The sequence below is a fragment of the Pagrus major genome, chromosome 8, assembly GCF_040436345.1.
Source record: "Pagrus major chromosome 8, Pma_NU_1.0".
Lineage (NCBI taxonomy): Eukaryota > Metazoa > Chordata > Actinopteri > Spariformes > Sparidae > Pagrus > Pagrus major.
Genome location: NC_133222.1, coordinates 11,316,377 through 11,343,654, shown reverse-complemented (window position 1 = coordinate 11,343,654; position 27,278 = coordinate 11,316,377). Strand labels below are relative to the sequence as shown.

The following is a 27,278-nucleotide window of genomic DNA, read 5'->3' as shown; positions in this document are numbered from 1 at the left end:
TGCCGTTTTTCTGGTGCAACAGGACACTGTTCAATGCAGTTTACAGTAAACAGGGTTATCTCCTGGTGAGTAACCCATAATATGCTACCAATAGCAGAAAATGATGAGGACAATGGGGGTAAAATCTGCTGAGTATGCTGTAAAAAAGCCAGATTCCCTACAAGTAACTGATCAAACTAGCTCAGATTCCTTGATACATGAAATATACACTGATGAATTCAGAGATGTTTAGAAAATCTAAAATAAAGCAGATCAACGGCCTGATGCTGCAACATACAGACAACAACTAGAGGTTGAGGTTGGGCGGTGCCACAACAATGAAGATAGTGACGGGAGACAGATCCGTTAACAGAGTGACAGCAATATCCTGATGTGCAGGAGGGACCCACACACTGCTTACAGATGCACGCCATCAACACACACACAGAAGTCTCCTCTGGGTGTTTCTAACAGAACTCCCTCGCAGGTTTAAGAGACACAAGTCAAGCCTCAGCCTTATTATAACTCAGCGTGCCTTCTCGTGATGCCACAGGAACTATCTGCAAAACAGTCCTTATAAAACTCACATCGACTCCTCCAACTGCAGACATTCACAGGGCACCTGCCTGTAATCTGAGCATGTTTGCGAGGCCGGGTCCATTAATGCACTCCCTGTGTAAGAGACCTACAGGAAGTTGTCCCCTCTCCTCCTGACTTCCAGACACGATGATTAGCGGCAGTCTGAACATGAAACCTGGCACCGCTAATCGCTGTCTCTCACGCCAATCAATGTAAAACTGATTGTACGTTGAGCATCTCGACATCCTGAGCAGCACAGATCCAGGAATACAACTTAGAGTCCCGCAACATACATCAGCACCTAATGCACAGACTTTAAATGCTTCTGCATTAGCGTGCTATTACTGTGGTATGGGAGGCATTGTTTCAGCTCCTTCATTTGTAATGGCTGGCGTCAGCAAAAGGTGCACTCATAAATTCATCTGCAGTATGAACATGAATTATCGCCATCTATTAGAAACACAGCAGCTTCACTGAACTCCTTTTTTCACATTAAATGACTTTGAATTAAACCAGTTGCATGAGAGGATTTTCCATACAGGAACAGTGAAAGGTAGGTACAATATGAATTTTATTTCAGTCGATAATTAGTCATTTCTGATGGAGGACACCGATAAGATAACCGATAATTTCACATTTTTATGTTTTTAAAAGAAGTTTATGATCTGTAGTTTATGCACACCTGAGGGTAAGAAAGGCTCAGATGTAGTGAGCAAAGATGGATGATTTCATATACCACAGCTCTTATAAGATTTGCTGTCTTAAACTCTCTGAACCTTCACTGAAAAGGTATTGCAAATTGCAATCGTGTTTCCTTCCTCTGAAACTGTAAGTCTGTAACCATAACTGCATAAAAAACTAAATAAAAAACAAATAAACTTAATAAATGTTTCTGCTTTATGGTGGGTGGCAAACAGAAATGATTTACAAGGTGATGTATAATTAACACAAAATGATCATGTGTATAATAAACATGATATCGATATTTCCTTTTTAAATATCACGGTTATCTGCCTAGTCCGATACATATCGTGCATCCCTAGTGAAAGTAAATCATTGCACGATCCCTAGTCAATATTTTTGCACATTTCTTTCACAAAACTGCACAGCTCTCTCATTTAAATAATGGTCATATTGTACATATTGTACAAAAAAAAAGCAACTTGGCAGTAAACCTGATTTGACTTCTGAGTATGAGCATGCTTTACCAACTAATCTAATTGATTTCTTCAATAAAAAACAAAATCCAAAATTACATGATTATAAAGTTGTCCTTTCTTGTGAAAATCGTCCAAGAGCTCAACTGGGCTCTCAATAAATTTGACCATAAAGCTCAAAACCATCCTCATATACTGTATGCCGGTGGTCAAACACATTCTTCAGTACACAAACCAGCCTCTAGGGGGAAGCACTACATATGTGGCGCTGTCACATTTCTCTATCTGCCTCTCCGTCTCTCTTCTCGCTCCTCCTCACACCTTCCTGACTCAGAGCAGAGGGTCACAGAGCGGCTGATTGATGCCGGCCTGGAAAGCTAAGCTAACACCCGCAAGAAGGCAGCAGGCATAATACTGAAATAGGACATCCATGCCCACGTCTGTCTTTGTCTGAGTGCACTGTCTTGTTTGGTGCCTGTTAGTGTCACAAGTATGCCCTGGTGGCTTTGAGCCAAAGCAGAATCAGAAAAAAAAAAATGACTGAGGGGGAGGGAGAGACAGACACCCAACACTTTAATTCTTTTATCAGACTAGACACCAGCTGCATAATAGACACACAGAGACAGAAAGATTTCCAGCACACACATCCTGCACAAGGATTTCATCCCCTAATGGAAGTCTGATTAATGTGCGGCATGCTTTTATTCCTGTAAAGTAGACAAAACTGCATCTGCATTTAGAGCTCAGCATTTCTTTACTGCAGTTTGACCTGATCCGGGAATGCAGTGCGAAACTGGAACACTTTAAAAACTGGAAACAAAAACATTAACATTACTTTTACAAGCTCTAGATATCGCTGCCAATTCAGCTGACCATCAACCAGCTTTCTGTTGCTCTGTGCACTTTTTGCTCTCCTGTTTTGTTTTGTTTTTTTTCCCCACCCACCACTGTATGTAAGCTATACAAGTGCCAGTAGCACTCTGCTCCTCAATGAGTTCCAATGAATGGGCACAAAGCTCTCCCAGGGGAGTGCACTCGTAAAACCGTCACTCTGGCCTCTAAATCAGCAAGCTGGCTCGCTGTTGCAATCCCTGCTCCTCTCCTCCCCTCCTTTGTTTCCTTTCTTTCCCTTTTTCCCCTCATTTCCTCTCCTCTTCTGTTCTTAACACTCCTCCGCTCGCTCGATCGCGACCACGGGGACATCAGGGAGCAGCTGATCAAAAAAACTGAAATATTGCGTCTTCTAATAAGGACAGCGTTGGCCTCTTACCTTCCAGCAGGTCTCTTGCCAGACCAGGTTCAGCCCCCGTGGACCGAACAAAGTCTGACAGGACCGCGTCCATGTCCAGAGTCATGTGATCATGTGTGTGCGCTGCCCAAGGTGCAGCGGTGGCCTTGGTGGACGCCAGCCTTCACGTTCTCATCTGGAAAAAGCAACGAGAAACACAGCAGGCCTTAAACACACAGCAACTAACCCCCTGTGAGAAAACAGTCATCGGACGGCCTCCTCTCTCTTATTTTAATCCCAGCCTGTTGTCTCAGCCTGCTTGTACTCATGTGTAATGCTTCATAGAGCTGATAGTTGAATAGCGCTCCACTCCCAGTGCTCCTCCCTGCACTTGCTAGCAGTCATAACATAATATCCAGCAGCACAGATGTAATATCAACAACACAGCCAGAGGTCGTATCCAGGACACACCTGCCTATCTCCAAAGCCTTTGGCCCACCGCCCACGATCATAACAACACTAACCCTCTTCCTGCCACCGAGTGTCAACCAGAGGTTTCTGGGTATGATCCAGTTTCTTCAACCACATCAGTACTCAGAGCTGGACAGCAAGGAAGGATGTTGTTGAGTGCTTGTGGAGCCGGTGATTCAGTGTGATGTTATTTCGTAGAGGGAACATGGCTATATAGCACTCGGGCTCTAATGATCAACAAATACTGCCTTGTTAGATCATAAACAACACTGCTAAGATGCACTCCCTCGGTTCATGGAATGAATGAGTCGACGCATAGCTTTCATTCCACTTGAGGCTGTGTGGGTGACAGAGGAACGGAGCTCAGAGCATTGCCAGCGAAGAAACACACACCCACAGGTTTGCGGCTCTGACACGGGGCCCTCTGTGTGCCGACCAGAGGTCTGACTGCGGCTCAGGTCTGCGGCTTTGACCCAGAGAGGAGAGAGACAGCATGCTGAAGACACTCAGACACTCTGCCTACACCTCTGAGCTCCGAGTCTAATTGTGCCACACTACATGACTGTCCATCGGGTTTTGGCACAGTGTTGTAAACCAGCAGACACTAAATAGAGCTGATGCAAAGCAAATGCAGTTGTTTCCTGCTTCCTCGGCTGAGGAATATTAGTGGATTACTCTGACAGCAGGATGAACAGGACATCGTGGCATATTTTTTTTTACCAACCGTGACAGAACAATCTGAGAAACGTCCTCTCGGTCGGTATTATCGTCGCATGAAAATCACAAGCTCATGACAAAAAAAAAGACGGCTGAGCACTGCTTGATTGTCGGCATCGGAGAGAGAAATATCTTTGCTCAAGACCCAGCAACTTTAGTCTTTATCAAATGCATTATTAATGAGTCAAAGCTGCACTTAAGCTGTAGTTTAGCTGACCTAGTTACTGTCAGCCATTTGCATTGTGTTGCATTGTTGTACTGAGAAAATCTAAGCAGATGTGAACTACAGGAAACACAGAGTGGTCAGCTGGAGCAGTCAGAACCAAAGTTTGTCAGAGATCATGAGATTATGGTCGATGCGCATTAAGTTATCAGATCAACGAGGAACAGAAAGGCATCTCTGAAGAGGATTGCTTTCCCTTTAATGATGCTTCTTTCTTAGACATAAATTAAATGTTTGTTTGGTAACACGTTATATCAGAGAACACATATCGACCATGAACTAGTTGATTATTAGCACGCATATTGGCTTCTTATTAGTCATTATAAAGCACTTATTAATGTGTTATTCTGCATGACCATATTCTACAACTACTTACCCATTAACTTATCTAGGAAGTTAATGAGATTTCCCTCAATAATCTCCTGATTTCTTCTTATTGATGGTAAGTTAGGAAGTTGTCTTAAATGGATAATGATGTTTTTTTTTTAATGAATATTGGCCTTAAAAGGTGGCAATACCACACCAATTGTCATTCTGCCTTAAAAATATTGACCTATTATTATTAGACAAAACACAAAACTACAATTGTTAACAGTGTCTGAATAAATTAAGTCTCTCCGACTAAGAATAAGGTCCCTTTCTAAAGTGCGGTCTTCACTCGCCTACTTCACACGTATATGGGTATTTTTTCGAAACAGGGTTTGAAAAAAACAAATCTCTCTCCAGACTCCAATATCATGACACATATTGCGAGTTCACAATTGGCAATGATGTTACAAACACTGATAAACTGTTGTGTCTGCATCATCGTTTCCAGAAATCAGCCCGTCCGGACGTAAACACTGAAAATGGAGTTTCTGAATATCTTGGAAGGAGTTTTTCCAAAAACTCAAATTTCAGTGACCTAAAATGCTGTTTAGATGTACGAAAGGCCAAAAACGCATAGAAAAAGCTGCATTTAAAAAGAATACCCATGTCTGTGTGTACCTACAGTAGCTCACTAGTAAAACATGTGTGGGTTAAGTGTCAAACTCCTAGTGAATTAGTAAATATATATATATATATATATATATATATATATATATATGTATATATATATATATATATATATATATATATATATATATATATATATATATATATATGTATATATATATACATACACATATGTACATACATATGTGTGTGTATATATATATACACATATATATACACACACACACACACACACACACACACACACACTCATATATATAGTAGTAGTAATAGAAGTATTGGTAACTTTTTCCTTTTTCTTCACAAATAAGCATATAAATATTGTAAGAATGACAAATGTAAAATTATTCTAATGCAAGATATTAGAATAATTTTGAATTTTGAAAATTTGAAAATTGAATAATTTTCTAATATCTTGCATTCTTACAATAAAGTTATCAAAAAGCAGTAATAAGGAGGTTATTTAGGGAAACTCTTTGGCTTCATAGCAAAATATGTCAGAATAAGTGTTTTATAATGACTAACAAAGAGCCAATATGCTAATAATATGCATGCTAATAATCCATTCATTAATGGTTAATATGTGTACCCTGATATAAAATGTTACTGTCTGTTTTTAATAAAAGCCAGTGTACGTATTTAATTTGTTGCACACCTCTTAAAGGCAATTCAAAAGGCTCTAAAGTAAGTCTGTGGGGCATGTGTCTCCTCTGAGGACCACAGAGACGACATATGTGCACATCATTACGCTCTCTAGGGGTGGACACTTAACTCAGCACAGAATAATAGGCTGCCAATCAGGGAAGTATCAGAATAATGCTTTGCAAGGCAAAAAGTCTTGAGTCTAGTGGTGTGGAACAAGACACATAAAAAAGCTGAATATTATAAGTCATGACCTCATCTTTTCCCTTAAGAACAGCCCTATTCAGATCGCTTTCCCTGTGGGAGGTAATTATGACTCAGAAACATGCTAATGCGTGTTTTTCTGCCTGACGTAAAACCGTGTGGGCCAGAGGAACCTGGGACTGTTCAGCTTCCTGTTAATCATAATGACAATTTGCATATTTGTCACACACACAGTGGATCAGGCTTCTACATAACATGAATGCATTATAACAGCACAGTGAAGGAGGAAAAAAATCTTCTTTAAAGGATAATGGATGTCTATATTTTTATTTTTTTCAACATATCCCATGAAAAGGTGGGAGGTAACAATGTGTTAATGCTCATACTATAGAGTTTGTTTACTCATCAAGCACTGCACTAAGTACAATTCTGAAATACTTGTACTTGTTTCCATTTTATACTGATGTTTACTTTTTACTTGACTACGATTCAGAAGGAAAACTTGTACTTTTTACTCCACTACATTTATATATACATTTATAATCAGTAGTTACTTTGCTGACTAAGATTTTAAATGCAAAACATACTGTATGATCGGCTTATAAAATATGACAGGGTGACAAACTAAACCACCCAACAGTATATAATGCAGTTCAAATCATCCACAGCTCTACCAACTATGGTAAAATGCTTTTCACATTAATGCATAATGTATGTGACACTGTGTTTAGCAGTATGACAATCACAGGGCCCTCAGTTCAGCTTGCTCATAATACTCCTGCACTCTAACTTATACAACTTCTAATGGAAGACTTTAATGGAGTATTTCATGCACTGTTGTACTGCCACATTTACTTCAGTAAGACAGTTGTGGAGAAAGTATCCCGATGTATTCAAAGTATTTAAGTATTAACAGCAAAATGTACTTAAAGTATCATAAGTAAAAGTACTTTAAAAGTGGGGTAAAATGGTCCTTGGCAGTGTTTTACTATTATGTATGATGATTTTGGATTAATTTTACAAATGCATTAATGTATATGTTGCATTTTACTCTTGTAGATGTTTGAGGGTGAGCTTATTTCAACTACTTTATACACTGTTGGTAGTTTAATCTACAGCAATGCATCATATTCCATAAGATCATCAAATGTTTTCAGTGTCGCTGCCCTGTCAGGACAGCATATCCCTAAAAAGGTCAACTATGCATGAGCTCAAGAGAAGGGTTAGTAAATAGCTTCAAAAGTAAAGAGAGAAATTTATCACAGACAATCACATTCAGCGCATTTGGAGACACGTGGTCTTCAATCGACAGGAGCAGGATGAAAGACTATAATCTAAAAAAGTAACTTAAGCTGTCAGACAAATGTACTTGAGTAAAAAGTACAATATATGCCACTGAGTAGTGGAGTAGGTGGATACAGTTACATCAAACAAAAAGTTCTTGAGTTGAGTACAGGTACCTCATATTTATACTTAAGTAAAGTACTTGAGTAAATGTACTTAGTTACATTCCATCACTGCTAAAAGATCTGTATACTGACCAGGACAGTGTATGTGGGATTGACTGAAACGAAAGTGCTTGTTTCGTCATAATGAGTGATGGTGTTGCTCAGGAGTTTTAAATTGTTGTTGGACAACAATGGAGGTCTGTGACACAGAGCTATAAATCAATATCTGCCCACACAGGCAATACTTGATAACAGGATCAATTCATCGCTTGTATTGGTCTTTTCATGGGATTTGCTGATAAGAAGAAAAACACAGAATACCTCTTTTTAATGTTATTTAGCAGCTGTCAGTGACAAACGTAGATTGATTGCGACTCCACCTTCTTCTGTTAATAAACTCACGTACTTTCTGTATTTTTGCTGAGGGTTGTTGAGAAGCCATCTGATGACCACGGGACTGTCCGGACCAGATGCAGCTCTAGTCCATGGCTTCAGAGGCAGCAGAGGAGAGGAGGAAGACACCGGGGATGCAGAGAACCCTGAAGCAAACACACACACACACACACACACACACAGATATGAATATTGAAAGTGATCATCCTGAAACAGAAAGTTATGGCCCCTTAGTTCTGATTCACTGACTTCAATTCGGCGCTGCTGTAAAACACCCGACCGACACGCACCTGTGACTGCATCAGTGTTAATGTGCAAGCCCAAAATTAGCCCTCAAGCCGTTACTTTCATCACATGTCATTTAGAAACCACTGTGTCTACTCACTGTTCATCAAACCGGCTGAGAGTATTAAATTACTGATCAAAAATCAAAGACTAATTTTCCTAATTTTGCATCCTTTTTCCAAAAATGCGTTTTATGTCATTACGCCACTTAATCTCATGCTTGAGTCCTTTTCAAGCAGCAGAGGCTTTAATCTGCATTGTGATGTGTGTAACTACACCTGTCAGCTGTTGTGAGATCCCTATAAAGCAGCTTCGTTTCTTCTGAGGCGCTCATAAACATTCCCTTTAATTGCCTGAAGTTTTAGGTAGCAGCAGCACTTAAAAGCAGCCCCCACCTTCTGAAGGGGCTTTGACGTAATCACATTTCAGGTTCTCGCTTTAAGATGCAGGTGTGTGTGTGACCCCGACAGGGTAAAGAAAGTGCAGAGCTGGCCTCATGATCTTTGCTCTTATGTAACGAGAAACGCAAACATGCTGATCCCGCCGGTAAAGGCAGAGAAGGTTGATCCGGCGTGACGCAGCAGGCAGAGAGGGGCGATTATGTGGCGTGTTGAGGCAAACACACATTGAAACAGTGAGAGGAGAGTTTGAGAGAAGCCCCACACGGAGCAACAGTGGAAACTCCGAGCACACTCCCCCCCATTGTCCCCGGTGGATCACACCAGCCGACGACTCTCTCCACCCTCTCAGCAAGAACACTGCGAAGTGCTGAGGAGTTAGCGTCAAAGACCTCCTAAGTGCGACTGAAATATCCTTCAGTGTCATGCATAATTCACATGAACAGTAAAAAAAAAAAAAAAAAAAGGTTCATATACTGGTATGTGTCCTCTATTTATTTGGACAACTTTATTCACAGCATCTTTAAAAAACAGAGCAATATCTCAATTGAAATGACAGCAAAGTAAATCTTAACTTAACTATCAGTTATACAGTGTTTGAACTAGAAAGTCACGGATTGGTTTCAATGTGGTTGTTTATTATTTGGCCCGAACCAGCACCAACAATGGTGGAACAACTACTACTACCTCAACCATTGCCGCCAGGTTGACACGCCGCAGTACAAGAATAACTCACTCAAGCAGAAGTTACTTGACTGCTGTGATTCTTAGGTGGGATTGTTAAAAACAATTAAGCAGTAATTCTAAAGTAGAAAGCTCTTCTGGGTAACAGTCATTATGAAAGAGCAATGGAGAGGATCATGACCAACGTTTCAACATAAGTACGCACCACTGACCACATTATCTCTTTTGTGATGCCCATTTTTTTTTCTGATTGAGTAATCTTTCTTGTGAATGGAAAGAAGTTAAATGTTAAACTGATATTACAGTTCAGCGTATTGCTCACGGACACATCACGAGAAGGGGGGGGGATCAGACCACCGGCTTTACAATTAATGGCCGAACCGCTCTGCCATCTGAGCTGCAACCTGCAACTGAGCTGTATGTGCTCAGACTCTCCTCGTTCACGGCAGGCTTCTCTGTAGTTCTGTCATTGGTGGAAAGCAACTAACTGCCTTTAACTGAGGTCTTAAGTACTTATCTAACTGCACTACATGTCAGAGGGGAAACTTGCCCTTTCTCTTCACATTATTTATTCATCTACAGTTAAGAGTTACTTTCATATTCAGATCTTAAAACATATAATCTGCTTTGAAAATACGGAGCATTGTTATGGACTAAATTATTAATTATCCATGAATATAAATATATCTATTACACATCACAAAAAGTAGCTATTTTACAGGTCCGGTGTGTTGATTTCAGGCGAGTAGATTTCTGATGCAAATCAAAAAAATAAGCCTAAAATCCTGGCAGAGGTCCAATAATTACATATTATTGCCAATACCTCTCTAAATTTAAGTTTTTAATGCAAGACAAGTATCTTTATAATGCTTCATTGATATTACTTATGAAAATGGTCTTCTTCCATCACTAAATGTTTTTTAGAGAGCAAATACTTAACAAATTACAGAAATATTCAGGTGAATGTAGAATAAACGATTTTAGAGATCATCAGAAAGCACTTGATAATGCCACTCACTTATAATATTGAAAGTACGCACACTGAATGTTTCCACACCTGGTGATTAGTCAGAGCGTGTCTGCTGGTATATTTAGGTCACAGATGAACAATGTTCTCTGCAGGCTACATCTTTGATCTTGCGGTCTCAATACAAACACTCGACCAGGGGGGGGGAAACGTGTGGCCTTGCAGACAGCTACCACCTTATTTTTCACTCGCATGTTCTTGCTCTCTTCAATCTTCCAGACGTATTAGTAACAGAACAGAGCCAAGCTGTTTCCTTACTGTAATCACGCACACTGCATTGTTTACTTCCTATGGTCCACTGACCCGTGAGCACTCTGCCAGCAGTCCCTCCATATTTACAAGGGCCCGTTTGTAGACGGTAAAAAACAGAAACAGGGGACTTGTTTCTTAATCAGTGGAGAAAAGTCTACTGAACTCTCCTTCAGCATCACAGTACACTCAACAGACACTGCGACCCCAAATTACAATTGTAGCTGTTAGCATCAGATAAGCTATAAATGAAACACCTACTAAGCTAGCTCAAATACGTTTTTTTCACAAATAACAGCCGTAATTTGGATTGCAAGCAAAACATTGTACAGGGCTGACTATTATAAATGAGCCACCCGGGGAGCTGTCAGATCTCCCCTGCGGAGAGCCGTACATTGCTGATGTTTGGTAATTTAAGGACCAAAAGACAAGCGGTTTTGTTCTCAAGTGACATTTAAAAAGCAGTATCTGTGACATGCGTGCATTTGACGACTTTTACCGCCGTGCCGATTCAATCATTATCAACTGTCACTCACATCTAAAAGTATTCTTTACACCACGAGACAATAAACGTACCTGTGTGAATTCTCCAGTCGAGGTGGTGTCAAAGGTGTTAAAATGTAATTAACTTTTTTCAGAAAAAGAATACAGGATCTCTTGTCAGTGAGCACCTCTTACAAACAAAGCTGCTTAAAAAAATAATTAAATGCAAAACCACCCTGCAGTATTCATCTTGACACTGTAGAACAGCTCCCCACCCACTACTTCCTTTTTATGTATAACACTATTTGAAGCTTCACTACTTTAAAACCAACAGTAAACCAGTTGGCTGATTAGCACGTGTGAAACGATTTAACAATGAAAAACGTGCAGCCTTTTCTCTGTGAATACTTGAGAGTGCAATACAGTCACAGGAAAAATGACACACGAGTGGTTCCCCCCCATCGACAGAAGCTTATTTCTCTCCCGTAAAAGGTCCATCTTTCCATGATGTGCATGTACATACGTAGCTATTTCAGAGTAATAGGATGAGTTATAGCTATAGAGATGGAGATAATTGTCTCCATAGTGAGTGGGGATCGCCCACATGCGAGGCAGATACACAGCAGGTGGGAGGTGAACATACTGTACAAACACTTATACTCCACTCTTTGGACTGCATCTCCTCCGTAACTGGAAAATGGTCGGGCTGTGAATCCTATACAGGCACACCAAGGTTAACAGCAGCGTATACATTTGCAGTTAAGCTCTTAAATAAGCTTTTAAGAGGCAGCTTCTATTTTGACTTGGAGTTTTAATGTGAGTTTATGTAGATGTCAGAGTACACTTGTGTAGACTGTGTGCTACAGCATAAAAATACTGAAGCTGTGAAGGAACATTTTTTTTTTTTTTTTTTTTTTACTTTCCGCACTGTTATCGTTTTATGATTTGTTTCCACTTTCCATAAATCTGCCTCGTCTGCTTGTATTTCGGCTTACGACTTCCTCTATTATACAGAATGCTTTTCCACAACTCCCAAAGAGCTGCTTCCAAAACAGAGCATACAGGCACACATGACACGCTGTGACAGACGTACATACTAAACAGAAACATACTCACAGCGTGATGCCATTTAATACCCTGTTCTGGTCATATGAGGTGACTATCAATGGAGAAATGGGTATGTCTGGTATTTGTTTCGTATGATGGAATGGTATGAAAGATTAACAGACTAAGTCCCCTTTAAAAGCCTTATAAATGTAAGTAATCCCAAATAAAGTCTTTCTTAACACTGTAGCTGTGGAAATAACTTTGCATCACGTCACACTGTCTGGGCCAGTTACACTGAACAAAACAAAAGGCCCGGTAATGGAAGATATTTCATGAATATTACTGCAGCTCGTTAGTGTTGAAGTGTTGGGGTGTTGATTTTCTATTTCATTGAGTGATGAATGGAAACAAATGTTCCCTTTGGAGTAGACAAAGTCTTTCTACTGTTCACTGTTAACAATGAAATGTTTTATAAACCATTTATTTAGCAATTGTGATGGTTTGTAAATGTGTCCTCCAAAGAATGTCTGTAGATGAACTGCACAGTTTTTATTAACCATTTATAAACACCTGTTGCAACTTAACAATAAACCATTGCTGAATAAATGGATTACAAAAACATTTTAGTGTCTTTTAACAGTGAAATAACTAAATAAACAAAACATTTACCATTTATTAATGATGGTTATTATAAAGTGTTATCAAGAATCTTTCTTACACCCCTGAATATAAAATGTGAAATGGCTCATTCACTAATTTATAGAATGTATTGAGGCTTATTTAAATTACGAAAATCTAACATGCATACTCTATACTGCATCCTCGTATACAATCATAGAGGACAAGAGTCCGGCTCACTGTGGTTATTGACAAACAACCAATCAGGAAAAATCACTTGGAAAACAAACTCTGGCACACAGAAAAAATAAAACGTTAGCACATAAAGTAAACTGTCATGAGGAAGGTGTCTCATCATCAGTGGAGAGGAGGCTTAGCAGCGGAAGATTTTGTTTTTTAAATGTTTATTATTAGAACTGAAACAATTAGTTGATTAATGGATTAGCTGATTGAAAGAAAATTGACTAATTGTGATAAGTGCTCTAACACTGAAGCCACACACTTACTGTTTCCAGCACTTTGACTGTGAGATTTTTCTGTTTTCTCTTTTTTCTCCTATATAACTGGATATTGAATATATTTGGGTTTGGGACTGTTGTATCAGTACACACAATGAGCTAGTATCAAGCATTTACCCACTAAAAACACATTTTTTACATTTTTATTTGTTTTAATCGCTGTGGAAAATAATCAGTTATTCTTCTAGCCCTAAATGTCTCGGACAGATTGCTCTGTATGATCTGATTTGAGAAATGTATTACTCTTGAATACATTAAACTCTTTATCTTCAGTTAAATCTCTCTCATATCTCTGCATGTATAATGTATACTAAAGAACACTCACAGATGTGTAGTTTTCGCTACATATGAGATAATATATCGATATGAGATAACCGCAGAATGTGATTGACAAAACACATTACAATATTAAACAACAATTATGAATGAGACAGTTAATCTGATGGGACTGATTCAATACATCCTTCTAGCTAACTCCACAGCTTCCCACCATAGCAAGTGGCACTAATCCACAGAGTCAAAACGACCTTTGAAACCTGAAACCTGAGCCCGATTTACAAAATAGTGGCAAGAGACCTGTCCAGCAAGGCCGGGACATAAGATGTGGGCTTGTTGGTTAAACACAATTTGAGTCACTCAAACCACAAAGAGTCTGATCCCTCCTCTGATGGACGGACTATTTTTGATTCTTCAAGGCAGGCAGAGAATGAAATTGTACATTCTGGCTCGGACATATGGCTCCATCGGGCCAATGTGGCTTCATCACCAGCGTGTGAGCTGAGCTGCAGTCAGCCGGGCCAAAGCACCGGCAGGCTCAAACTGCTGTGTTCAACGCTGCTAGATAACCACCCTATGATCCCCGTCTCCGGAGCGCATATGTGTGTGTGCAAAAACACTAACCATTGCATGTTCGCTCCTCAGTGTGCCCTCAGTGTGTTTACCAATCTCAAAGCCAACAGAGCAAGTGCTTCCACAAAGGGCTGCCAAAACACAGAAGACAGCTAATAAAAGATGGCATTCATTCTCATCCAGTTCTTACTCACATGCCTGTGCACGGCGAAATGTCAAGCCTCAGTTATGGTCTGGAAAAAAACAAACATGTTTTCCTGAAACAATGGCTATTTTAATATACTACGAGATGGAAACACTAAAGCCAGACGACAGTTTCAAAATAATGTGTAGCTATTATTGATGTAATTCGATGAATAAAGGTAGCAACAGCAAACAGTGTTACATTAGACTTGGCGTAATTGTATATTGGAGAAACAAATGAGCACATTTCCAGCGAAACAGATCATTTCCACCTTGCATCGGCAATCAACACAATCCATTAGCCTGCTTCATAACACAGCACACTTAAGTGGCATGGAAAATTCATGTAATGGGATATTATAATGTCTTGCCAAACTACATACTAAGCACTTACACTATTTCAAAGTCCTTGCTTGAGAGCAGCAGATTCAATCAGTGAATTTCAATGCAGAGTGGAAGCAGCACTTGCTATTCAGCCTTCATATCAGTCAGTCAGCCTCAATCTCTGTCCCTCCTCCTCCTCCTCCTCCTCCTCCTCCTCCTCCTCCTCGTCCTGCAGCCACAATGGCAAGCTTGTACTTGAGGTGATTGTGTATGTGCCTCACCAGTGCTCAGCGTCTAGCGGCAGCAAACGCGTGCGTGTGTGTGTACATCCAGGCGGCCTATGGAATGCATGACGTGTTTCAATCAGCGCCTTGGACGCCGTATTCGAGTGAGTGCTCTTCACCCGGGCGCCGGCTCATCAAGTTAAGCCATTTTGATTTTTTGAGAGCTCCATCAATGTCTGTCTTTCTCTCCATCCACCACCTGGGAGTGTGCCGAGGCCCTCCTCGTCCATCCATTATGCTCTGTTCGCTAGTGGGACTCCCCCTGCCTTCAGGACCCGCAGACGGCATTTATTAGCTGTGACCTCAGAGCACCCTGACACCCTGAGAAAGCAACAGCTTACAGATGCAAGAGGATGGAGAGCAACAGAGAGAAAGCCAAGAAGGTGGAAGGACTGTTGCATGTCAGTCAAACACTAACCACTCCTTGACAGGAGGCAGACAGAGAGCGTAATACTCCTAAGTCTTGACCTTTGGACAGTCTGTAATCAAACCATACACACTGGCACAAATGCCTCCTCTTTCTCTCTTTTAATCCTTCTCTAAACTTAAAAAAAATACCCAGACTTCTGTGCAGTAGCCCCTCACATGCTGCGAGAAAGATGCTGCTAGAAGCAATAATGTCACTTTGCATCTCATTGCTGCGCTGCACACTGCCAGCACAGCATATGCATGGAGCAGGGAGTTGTTGTCAATTTGCACTAAATGCATCATCGCATTAATATTTGAGGCAAATGTCAATTAATGCTGCAGTGGACAGCAGGAGCACCACACTGTGTGTATACCTGAGGGACATTAATGTTCCTAGAAAACCTTTCAGCTTTTGTAAGAAAGTTAAGAAGCTCAAGCTATGAACTTGGCATCAAAATTAGGGCTGCAATTTTGATCTGCGATTATTTTGATGATGGTGATTTTAATGATTCATCATGATTAATAGGAATGACAAGTTTGCATCACAATTTTCATTTTCAATGCAAAATACTACTGAAATCATGACGATGTGACATTTGTTGGAGTCTGTACCAAACAAACATGTTATTACAGCCAACAAGGCTGCCAAACGGCCGACTACAGTTCGAGTCACACCAGTGGACATTTTAAGGACACCTGGGGACATTTCCAGCTGTTTCTGTGGTGACAAAGCCTGGTGTTTTTTTTGTTAAGGGGACCTGCGGACATATCCAGCTGTGTTTGTGATGACCAAAACCGGCTGTTTTGCTAGCACACTAAAAGCAATGTTCAGTATTTTCACTATGAGCAATAAATACATTTTAAAAAAGCGACTGATACTTCTTCTGTCTGACCTTAAAGTCGAGACAAATGTTCAGGTCCAACAGACCTGCAGCTCAGCTGTGTGTGCAGTGTGCACCCAAACAAAGAGCTGGTTGCTGAGGGGCACGGAACAAGATCATAACCCCTTAAAATGTCAGTCCCTGCAGCCTTCCAAACACAGCGGCCAATACCTCTTTTTCCCAGGCTGGGCCCTTTTCGTCAGAGCGCCACAAGCAGACAGCTGCGACTACAGAACAAAGCCTTACCGAAGCAGAAGGTTCCTGACTTTCTGTTGATTAGAAGAACACGGCGAAGAAAGAAAAAAAAAAACAGCTGTGGATATAAATTACACACTTAGCAGCTATTGTGAGGTATATTAATGACATGGTGAAAGGAAGTTTTCGAGCATGGAAGCTGGGACGTCATATACACACAGATGAGACGTAAAGAACTGCTTGCGATCTGAATAATTATCTTCTGATCCAATGTGAGACAAACTAGCCGAAGCCAGCTGGTGTTTGTGCTGAGGGAGGGTGTCCTCTCAAGTGTTGAAGACACACAATTTTTTGCTTGCTTCCTCTGTCCTCACCAGCTCAAAGAACTCTAATGCAACTCTCAAAGGCATCAGAGAATATGATATTAGACTAATAGGCTTTATCTGTAAAGATTTTTCACCTACGAATTGGTGATAATTGAGGGCAGGCTGTCACTGTACATATTTGTACATCTAAGCCCAGTATAACGATAGGTTATAATGCACAATCTGATATTGCCGTGTTGGTGTTGATGCTGGAACATCATAATTAATGTTGCTCCAGTACCATAATTGCAACTGACCGATCACATCTTTGTAATGTCATTGCTTTGCGACTCCATTAGTCTGAGTGGGGGGTTTTCCCCAGACACTTTTAACTGAGTAGATGTTGTTGTTTCCTATATTCACCCTCTAACAGGTGGGTTAATACTTGTGTCTCGATATACTTGCAGGAGACAAATTATGGCAACATTTTGCAATTTCATCCTGAGGAAGTGTTTGAGGCCAAATCACAGTGTGGAAATTGATTGAACTGTCCATCACCTGCTTGTTACTGCTTCAGTTCATTTTGTTGATCTGTATGGTTATGATAACTATTTTAGCTGAATTGGTTTGCTTGTTTTTTTTTTTTACCATGGTGTAATGTCAGCATCATTGTAAATGAGGGTCACCCTCAACAATCCCTCAGAGAATCTTAAATAAGGTGAAATAATTTCTGTTAATGTTTTCGAGATCAATGAGTTAAGTGTAGAGGGCAACTGTAGTGCCCCTGTGCCTTTCCTATAAACTACATACATCTTCCATCTAAACTAATACTTAAAAAAAAAGTGAGTTGGATTTGTCCTGCTCTCATGTAATGTCTGTGACGTCCATGATTTGAACCCAAACTTTGTTTTCCTAAAACTGAGCAAATACAGTAGTTTCCTAAATCTAACGAAACAGCGACAGAAAACTGAAAAGAAATGGGAAATAATAAGTGAACTTAGTATAAAAATAATAATTAACAGTATAATAACATGTTCCTAATGGGACACGAACCTCAGCCTCCTGGGTAACAGTCCTGTACTCAACCCATTCAGCCACAGCAACTTATGATGTTCTAGGAGCAACACCAACACGGGGGATATCAGATAGACCAGGTGAATCAACACTTTCTGTTTCAGACAAGAAACACAGAGCACATAAAGCGAAGCTACGCAGCTCTACAGTTCTTCATGTCCTCTTGTCAACCTGATTATTTCATTTTGGTACCATGAGAAAAAAAACAGCATTTTTTGCTGCGAAGCTGTGCACAGTGTCATGTTGGCCAGATCACTTTCAGTAGTGGCTTTTTTAAACAAGCATCAGAGATGTAATAAAATATCAAGGATATATTTTTATTCATCTGAAACTCTGGTTCAATCATAGGCCAGCTACGATGTCCTACAGCGAGCCCCAAAACTAAGAATTTCATTTTCTCTGAAGAAAATCCAATAAGAAAGGAAACACTAGAACAGATTGTTTTGACACCTGTTATATCTTAGCCTCTACATCTCACAATACCTGTATTTTACAATGTGGTACCACTATTGGATGCGTGGGTGTGCGCACAGTTGTGCATGCACACTCAAGTAGGCGGAGAGGGCAATATCACATAACCTTATTCTTAATTTAGAATCTGAAGAAAAGAGATTAAAACCCATAAACCCAGAGGTTCCTGAATAAAAACATAAGAGTTTTTCTGGCTATAACACCAGAATGCACCACTTTTGTACTCTTTGTTATGAATTACCACAAATAAATGGGTACAGCCCTTCTTTCAGTCAGCTGTCACAGTGTCCTTTGACGAGGTACTTAGACCCCTTGAGGTCAACATAGTGAAGGGGGGTGCAGTCACTTAAAGGTAAATTAATAATTATAGCTATGAGCTATGGTTATAGCCTCCCCCACCCCCTTAGAGGAGTATTTTCCGTCTCCCCGGTGTAGTAGGTGAGGATGCTTTTCAGTTTCTGAGTCCCAGTATTGAGACCAGTTATGTTCCAACACGGATCTCACTACCTTTGTTTTTGAAAACTGTGTGCATACACTCAAATCAAACCACACATAGAGACAAAGAAATACATGCACAATGGTTTGGTCTGTATACACACATCAAACCACTTTTTCCGCAGTAATGTTTTAAACTGAAACCTCTAGAGTACACGTGAATTTAGACATTTTTCCTGCCATCTACATTATATATATATATATATATATATATGTACACAAGTAGCTTGGGTTGCACCATTTGATGGCAACAATAATAAAATGACGGTGGAATGAACTACTGTGGGTATGAGTGTTCAGTAACCTGAAGTACAACACACACAGAGTTTAAATAAATAAATTAAAAATAAAAATATTCTCAAAAAAGACAGACTGGAATCGAAACAATGATCTGAGCATTGTGCTACAATATTCACATACTCATACTGAGCAGAATGCGCTGCTAAGTGTCATTGAAGGAAGCTACATACATTACCCTGAATTCAACCACACCTCAAGTGCTTCCGGCACTTCACTACTCTCGGTTTGGCTCATTGACACCCAGACTTTGCCAGTCAAGAAAACATGATCAGAGCACGAGTCAACAATTAATGGAAGCTGCAAAAGCTGCAGTTTGGATGAATATGATGCATGTGTCATAGGGTTAGGGTTTAAGATATGTCATGATACACAATATATATTTCAATATAGCTCCTCAAAAGTGCTTCCTGATTGCTAGGACTGAACGACAAGATCAAATATCACAATGTTCTTGACCAAATACCTCGTTATCGATATTCCAACTATTGTACTTTCACAAAATGTTAAGACAATAAGATTTTGATAAGTTATCAACAGTAATGTTGACATAGTGACTAAGTGGATAAAAGCAAGTATTAGAACAAGTAGAACAGTCTCATAAGTTCAGAAAATTACATCACTTTACTGTAACGCAGCCTTTAAAACCAGGAATAGACAACACTTATGTCATATCATGTTATGATGATACTATATATAGTCTCTACAATAACAATATAATATCGATGAGTTGCCCAGCTATAACTATTTATTAATTTACCCCCATTGCCCAGGACCAAGATGGACTCGAAGCCTCAAAAAGAAACACTAGACGTCAGTTATGTTGTTTGGAGCCTTGAAGAAGACCTAATGGTGGAAACATGTTGGCTTTTTTAATGACTGGACTTTTAATGATTTAGCCACTATAATAAAAGTTTTTAATACTTTTTCTTGTTTGAAGTGCCTGGATTGTTTTTTAGGGACTCTTTTTTACATTTTCTAAGAGCACCCGACACAATTTTTATCTACATTATATTACCTAGAGTCATTTTAGACATCAGTTATTGTTGTACTAGTTTGATCCACACCTGTTCTGCCAAGAAACTTTTTTCTTTGTTGGCCTCTTTGATGATTAAAAAAAAAAAATCTTAGACTTAGTTACTTTGTCTGATGCCTGTTCTCTAAACTGTCCTTACACGCACCCACAGAGAGGGCACTCAGTGGGTGTGGGTGCATTGCGGAGGAAAGATGTGTCATACTCAGACCAGTATCAGTAACTGACATTTATTATTATGTTGTAGTGAAAGATGATGCAAAAAAATGATGCTTACTTTTTGTATATCAAAGGATTTTCACTAGAAAATGTGTTTGAGAACCAGCAGAGATGATTAGTTGAAGTGATTTACTGATCTGGTACAGCCTACAGTATGGTCTGATACATTTTTGAAAAGGATTTCTCACTGATATGGTGGTCATTAAAATGGTAGCACTGTCTCACCCAAGATTTCAGTTCTGGTTGATTTAACGGCCATGGTTACTAGCATGTATGGGTCAGTACTGAAGGTCACAGAGCTCTGGGACATTCCTTGAGCAGCAGCGGACACAGCCATTTTCAAAAACTACTACATTGGGATTAGGGCTGCATGATATGGTAAAAACAATATATTGTGATTATTTTTACATATATTGTGATAAATGTGTGGAAAAAAAATATAGCGTAACCAAAAATGTGACATAATACGCCACTTTGTTGATTAGTGCTATATTTTTTTTCTTTTTGTGTATTTGTGAGCCATTTGTTTGGAATAACTTGCAGGCGAGTCGTTGATATGAGAATAACCAGCCACTGTTAGTTATGCAACAAACCCAAAATAGTAACATTTTTCAGATTTTGATGAAAACCACCATATTTTATGTTATTCTATTCCATGTATTGACCCTCTGTAATAACATCTGTATTAGAGCTGCACAAGTAATAGAAATATTAGTACTGTGATGCACAAAAAGATCACTCCCCGTTATCCTGAATCATATTCTGGGACCTGTAGTACTAAACCATACTTCCTTGTAATAATGGTTGTCGCTAAATTAAACAGAACCGAATTTCTGCATTGCAATGAATAAAAACAAACTTATCCCAATTTTTCCAACAATGTTCAAACCCAGAGAAATCCACAATTTCATTCAAGGTAACGGTGCGTTTTATTTGGTCACCTGTCGCTACAGCTTCTGGAGAGAGAGTCAGAGAGTGAGGAGGGAAGTCAGTGAACGTGACTAAACATAACGTGGATGAGACTTTATTCTCATCTGTGAACAACTCTTCCCCGAGTCACATTGATAGATTTTCATCAGCAGCGGTGGTTGTTGAACAATGAAGATAACTCCCATGATCCCACGCTACATATGTCTTTTGTTTTGGTTTGACTGAGAGATCCCCAGCTGCAGAAATTACATTCTGTGCGTTTAAATTAAGGCACTAAACTGTTTATTACGGAGTTGTCAATCTGAGCATTGCATACCGTTGCATTCTGCTTTCGAAAAAAGCATCATAGGACGCAAATAGATTGTATGAATATGATTTGATATATTCCAAACATATCGGATATATTTTTAAAACAATTAACGAATCAATCCTAGAAAAATTCTGAAATTCCGATCTAGCATGGGGTCCAGACGGCACTGTTGAGAAAGTATGTAGGTGGGGGGATGGCCAATGAATATGTCGATGGAAGTAAGAAGGAGAGGCATAAAAAAAGCAGTAGGAGGAAAGTAGCTGCAGGGTGAACAATCGGAGCAGATCTTCACCACACATGAATGTACAGTATATGTGCAACTAAACGGCTGTTAACAGATGCTGACGTCAAAGTAATTTCCGCGCAAGCCTTCATAAGATAAATATAGTGTATGAAAATATAGGCTACCATACTTCTTGACCCTCTTGAGTCATCTCAGATCTCTTCTTCTTTATCTACCCAGAAAAGAGACAACATAGATGGGAGAAATATTTCTATCGCTGAGAATGAGCAAATTTACTCCCCAACGTTCCACGAATGGGTTCTGCTAAACATCTGATGAGATGTGTTGTCATATATTTTGGAGGAAAGATGGAAGAAAGGGCAGTGACAACGACAGACCGCAGAGCATTTGTTTTCTCTACTTAAGAAATTGAATGACGAAGGGAGCAAGCTGAACAACAGCACTGTTGCTCTTCTTTTCTCAGGGTTACGTCTAACCTGCGTTTCCTATTTAATATCTCCTTCAGCGAGAAAAAATCACGAGACAAAATGGAGATACACTGAGTTTCCAACAAATTCAGCTGGAATTTTGAAGAGAAAAAGAGGCCTGACCTCTTTTTCTGAATGAATGAAAATGACCTACGCTGTGGGCCTGCATGAATCTAAATTGAGTCACCAAGGGTATCCTGTGCAACAGCGTTCTGTTTGATTTAGAAACTGCTCCCTTGCTGATTCGACGCAGGACTGGGGATGGCTGTGCCCATCGGGCCTTGTGGGGAGAATGTTACAATGCCAGACCTCTCCAGCAGCCAGCCTGCTCCCAGACTCAGCACCAGACAAGTGAAGCAACACAAATGCAATTAGGTGCAGGAAGTGCAGACACACACATGTACACACAGGCGTACAAAAGCTATGGGTGTCACAAAGGATATCTTCTTGGCAAAACCTAACATCCAACTCCTGTTGCTGCCTGTGTCACATTAGGATAAAGACTGAGAAAAAGCTGTCTGTCAAACGCAAATACTGTGGTGTCTTTGTGTCTGAGGTTGTCACTTTCAGCCTTGATCATATCAGCTCCTCTTTGATGAGGAAGGTTTAGTCTCTGTAAAAAAAAAAAGAAACCCCAAAAAACCAAGACATCAAGCTTTACTTGTCATCTAAACATTCCACAGAAACATCATCTGTTGCTAAACTTGAGGGTTAACTGGAACCTCAGTGGTCACTGTTTCTGTTACATAACACAAAGGTAACACACAGCAAAGGTTGTGATGAGGTGCTGATCACTGGAAGAAGACTAGAAAGCAGAAAAAGGTGCCACACATCCTGGCTCCGTATGCATTTTTCTTTTTGATCCGATGACGTTTCAGCCCTTGGGCCTTCTTCAAGATCAACAACTATACTGAGACACAGGCACTGATATGTTATCAAGGCCAGACCCCAGTATCACATGAGATAGTAATCAGACAATCAACCTCAACCAATGAAGCAATGTTTCATACCAGATGTAAAAATTCAAGTTTTATTTACACTTCTTTTGGTTAAATACCTTCCAAAATATTGAATGAATTGATACTACTCTAATTCATTTTAAGGAGAACGGTAAACATTAACACTAAATTAATATCATAAACAGCTTTATCTAAATATCCAATGATACAGGTAAATTCCTGAAAACATTTCACGTAAAGATTTCTAATAGACGAACAGAAAAGGTTAAGGTTGGCTTATATAACATATCAGTGCCTGTGTCTCAGTATGGTCGTTGTCCTCAAAGAAGCATCAGATTAAAAACAAAAATGTGTGCAACATTTTATCATTATTTCCTACTTTCCACCATCTCTGTTACATCATAATAGCCACAATACATGCTGTATGGCACAGCAATGTACATCCAATTCAGGGTTTGTGTCTTCAGGGGCAGTTAATCAGAATATTATAACAAACTTTGCTATTATATTGTAATCACAAAAGTGAAAGTTGCAAATAGACAGTGAGAGTTCATGTGGCTCTGTGATGTAGCAGAGCTTTATCCCATTAAAGCAGCATAATATGTGGTTAATGGTCATTTAAATGTATCAAACAGCATTTCATTTATTGACTTTTGTGTTAAAAAGATAGGTCTAATTACAAATTGCTTTCATTGACTTAACAGTAGTATTTGTAAACTCAGATACAGTTGGTGGCTGTTTGCCCCTTTAAAGTTGGTTTGCAATAACACCAATAAACACAGAGGAGAAGAAGAAGAAGAAGAAGAAGAAGAAGAAGAAGAAGAAGGGCAGCCCGTCGTGCTCATGATGTCAAACTGCTGCACCTGGGCAGAGCCACACAGCGTAGACTAGAGAGCTAGACATGTCGTCGCCGGTGTGGACGTGTGATACAGTTTCAGAGGAAGAGGAAACAATTGCAATTTGTTTTTTTATGTTTCACAAGTATCACAAGAGAGGAGGGGAAAGGTCTAAGAGTTATAACTAAAAAAACATCTCATTAGAGCTATAGAATATAAAATCATCGATCTTTGCTAACTACATGTTAGCCTTTCTACCCTCAGGTGTGCATAAACTACAGGTTATAAACTAAAACACAAAACAATGAAATCATTGATTATCATATCGGTATCAGCCATGAGAGGCAGGTAATTATGCATCCCTAATATTTTGCTTACAGCATCTTGATTCAACAACTTGACCATAGGTGTCAGACAATAAAGCACTAGATTTTGCTCTGAGAGGTTCATTTCTACTTCTAGAAATTAAACAGCAGCCATTACGATCAAATTCTGAAACCAGACATTAAAAGCGCCTTCAGGACAGACTTCATCTGATAGCCGTTAGATGCCAGTTTAAGGAAAACAGTCTGTAGTCTCCAAAATCTGAAATAAAACGAATGTGTCCATTAGGACAGCGTTAAGGGTGAAATAGGACTATGTGGGAGTGTTTACTTGACTGACAGGTGTCTCATTCCATCACTGTCAGCCACAGTGGTTGCCACTTCCTTGTCTCACTTCAGCCCGGTCCAGGTTTGCTCATTCTTACTGTGGCTTTCATTTAGATTTTCTAGCCCCTGTAACTTAGAAAGATATCAAACCTACAGGTCTATGGGTCCCTTCAGACTACGGCTGCAAGCCGCGTAGGATCCCTTATGTACCTTCAGCCATTCAGACATCAAAAACAGACAAATGTAAAGCACAAGCTCTGACCTTGCAAACACTGACAAGTCTAGCTTTACTATAAAAAAAAGAGTTCATAAATCACAGTTAAATGGTTTTTGCAGACTTATTACAACACGTCTGTGGTTTGAAGCCTTTACCACAACATGAAAGGGAATACCGGTATAAGGATTTACTACAGCTTTATGGCACAAGGATTATAACGTCATTTGACTGTGATGTTGCCACAAATTCACTTGGAGACACATTTCCCCCAAAGTACCTATCCAGCATCAAGGCCAGTGTACAGATTCACAGAGGACCACGGTGCAGTGACTCTGGGAGGGTGACCAGTGCCCCCTCCACCCTCCCTTATTTTGATGTGAGAGAGGAGCCCCTCTGCCTGCCTCGGTGGCCTCTAGCTGACCTCCCACTGCCTGCAGACAGAGCACTTAACATTGCTTCCCCACCTGTAGAGATGTCTGAAGAACAGGGCCCACTTCAAAGCTGTGCAGTGATTGGGCCATGATTACCATGGGCACTTGACTCATTTTGTCTCCTCTGAAGGACTAAACTTTGGGGGAATCAAGCATGAAGACATGGGATTCTTTTGAAAAGAAATGGGAGATTTAAGCCCCCCCTGTGCAGGTGCTTTTCAAGGCCCACAAGATGATTTATTATGATTCATGTTCCTTTAGATTTCTGTCTAATGGTACCAGTTAAAAAAGAAACAACAACAACAAAAAACATTGCTGCTGAGTCCTCTGGTGCAAAATATATATAAATGCAAAATATTATTTTAATAACGCAACTGGTGTTTTTTTTCTTTTGTTTTATTGCAATGTTAGCTTCCGAGGGTAGCTTCCGCTGCTTCCTGAAGTAGGTAGTGGGCAATTGGCACAGATGTTTGCAAAGGAATGTCATTTTGTATCAGTCGAGAGGCAGTTTGATAAAGCGGCACTGCCACAGTGACATGAAAGCCCAACTGGGTTCAACAACAACCGTCATCTCTGCTCTGCTTTTCTGTAGCTAAATGCCAGTGACAGGAACAGAATTCACTGTGGTAACTGATCAGGTGCCAAGCGCCCTCTCCCCAGTGCCCTGCTGCACTGAAGCCCTCTGTGGAGCTGGCATGGCCTGGCTTGGCCTGGCAGCCACGGGCCCTGCTTTGTATCTCTGCCCCGTCTACTCAAGCTGTCTCCAAATCACACTCGACCACTGTCAATCGCCCGACTCGCAAGTAAAGCATTAAGACAGGGGTAACAGGGGGCTGAATAAGTTGTAAAGGTAGGACAGCAAAGCAAGTTGATGTGATGTAAACCACCATCTTCCAGATGACCAGGAGGAAACCGTGGCAGAGTTCAATTCCCTAGCTCAGCTCAAATATAATCTGATATTAATGATAGATTAAAGGTTTTATTATGTAGGTCTTTGTCAGGGGATGTGTGTATGGTTTTAAAAAATCCCACAGCAATGAATTAGTGGCCTCACCATCTTTACAGGCAGGCGTAGTTGGTGGATATTGTGAACCAGGCCAACAATAAAAGAAACGTATATGGGCACCAGGATGAAACCAGGCAGTGGGATTTGCAGTTATCCCTAAAGCTTCCTATATTTTAAGATGAACAGAAAGCCAAAAAGTGAAACTGCTGTGATTTACTACATGAAACAAATAGTTGTTATGCATTTCATCACCATCTCTGCCATCTGGCCCAAAATACACTGTGATGATTAATATTCCATGTCTGTAAAAAAAAAAAGAAGCATAGCCTTCAAGGCTTTTATAGCCTCAATGAGCTAAGAGGCTATTTGTTTGTACCATCACAAAATAAGCTCAGCTGTCTCACATTTATATTACATTGCTACTGTATGCTCTACATCACAAAGGTCTGTGACTAAGCACACAGATTTTAAGAGCACATCCATGTTTACAGCATTTAACTCTGAGACGTCTCGTCCCAGACCGTCGATGAGATTTGTGGCCTCGATGCATTTGCCTTCGACCTAAAAACAATAATAATAATTAAAAAAAAAAAAAGGTATTCGCACGGAACCTGAAGTTGAACGCATCGAGGCACGTACTCGCATAAAGGCAGGTGCACCTGTCTGCAGTGGCAGCCTATTGTGTTCACTATCAAATGAGCCCGTGGATCGGCCTGTCGCGCTGTGTGTGTGTGTGGGAGAAGAGGAGTGAAAAAACACAAACATGTCTGTCTCTTACCGTTGTGTTTTCAGTCATTGCTCCCCATCCTCAGGTTTTCGGTCCAGACCTCTGACGAACCGCTAATTCCTCTCGGGCTGTCTCAC

The 27,278-nt window shown here is 40.1% G+C and overlaps 1 protein-coding gene across 1 annotated transcript in view; it reads right to left on the bottom strand.

Annotated features, from left to right (window-relative positions):
* The window catches only part of otud7a (OTU deubiquitinase 7A), a 46,222-nt gene extending 18,947 nt beyond the window's left edge, over nucleotides 1-27,275 (bottom strand). The window contains exons 1-3 of the mRNA XM_073471450.1: nucleotides 27,193-27,275; nucleotides 8,051-8,183; nucleotides 2,986-3,139 (exon numbers count right to left, since the gene is read on the bottom strand). Coding sequence (XP_073327551.1) covers nucleotides 2,986-3,070 — 85 coding nt within the window. The 5' untranslated portion in view covers nucleotides 3,071-3,139; nucleotides 8,051-8,183; nucleotides 27,193-27,275. The remainder of the gene's footprint in view (nucleotides 1-2,985; nucleotides 3,140-8,050; nucleotides 8,184-27,192) is intronic.
* Between the last annotated feature and the right edge of the window lie 3 nt (nucleotides 27,276-27,278).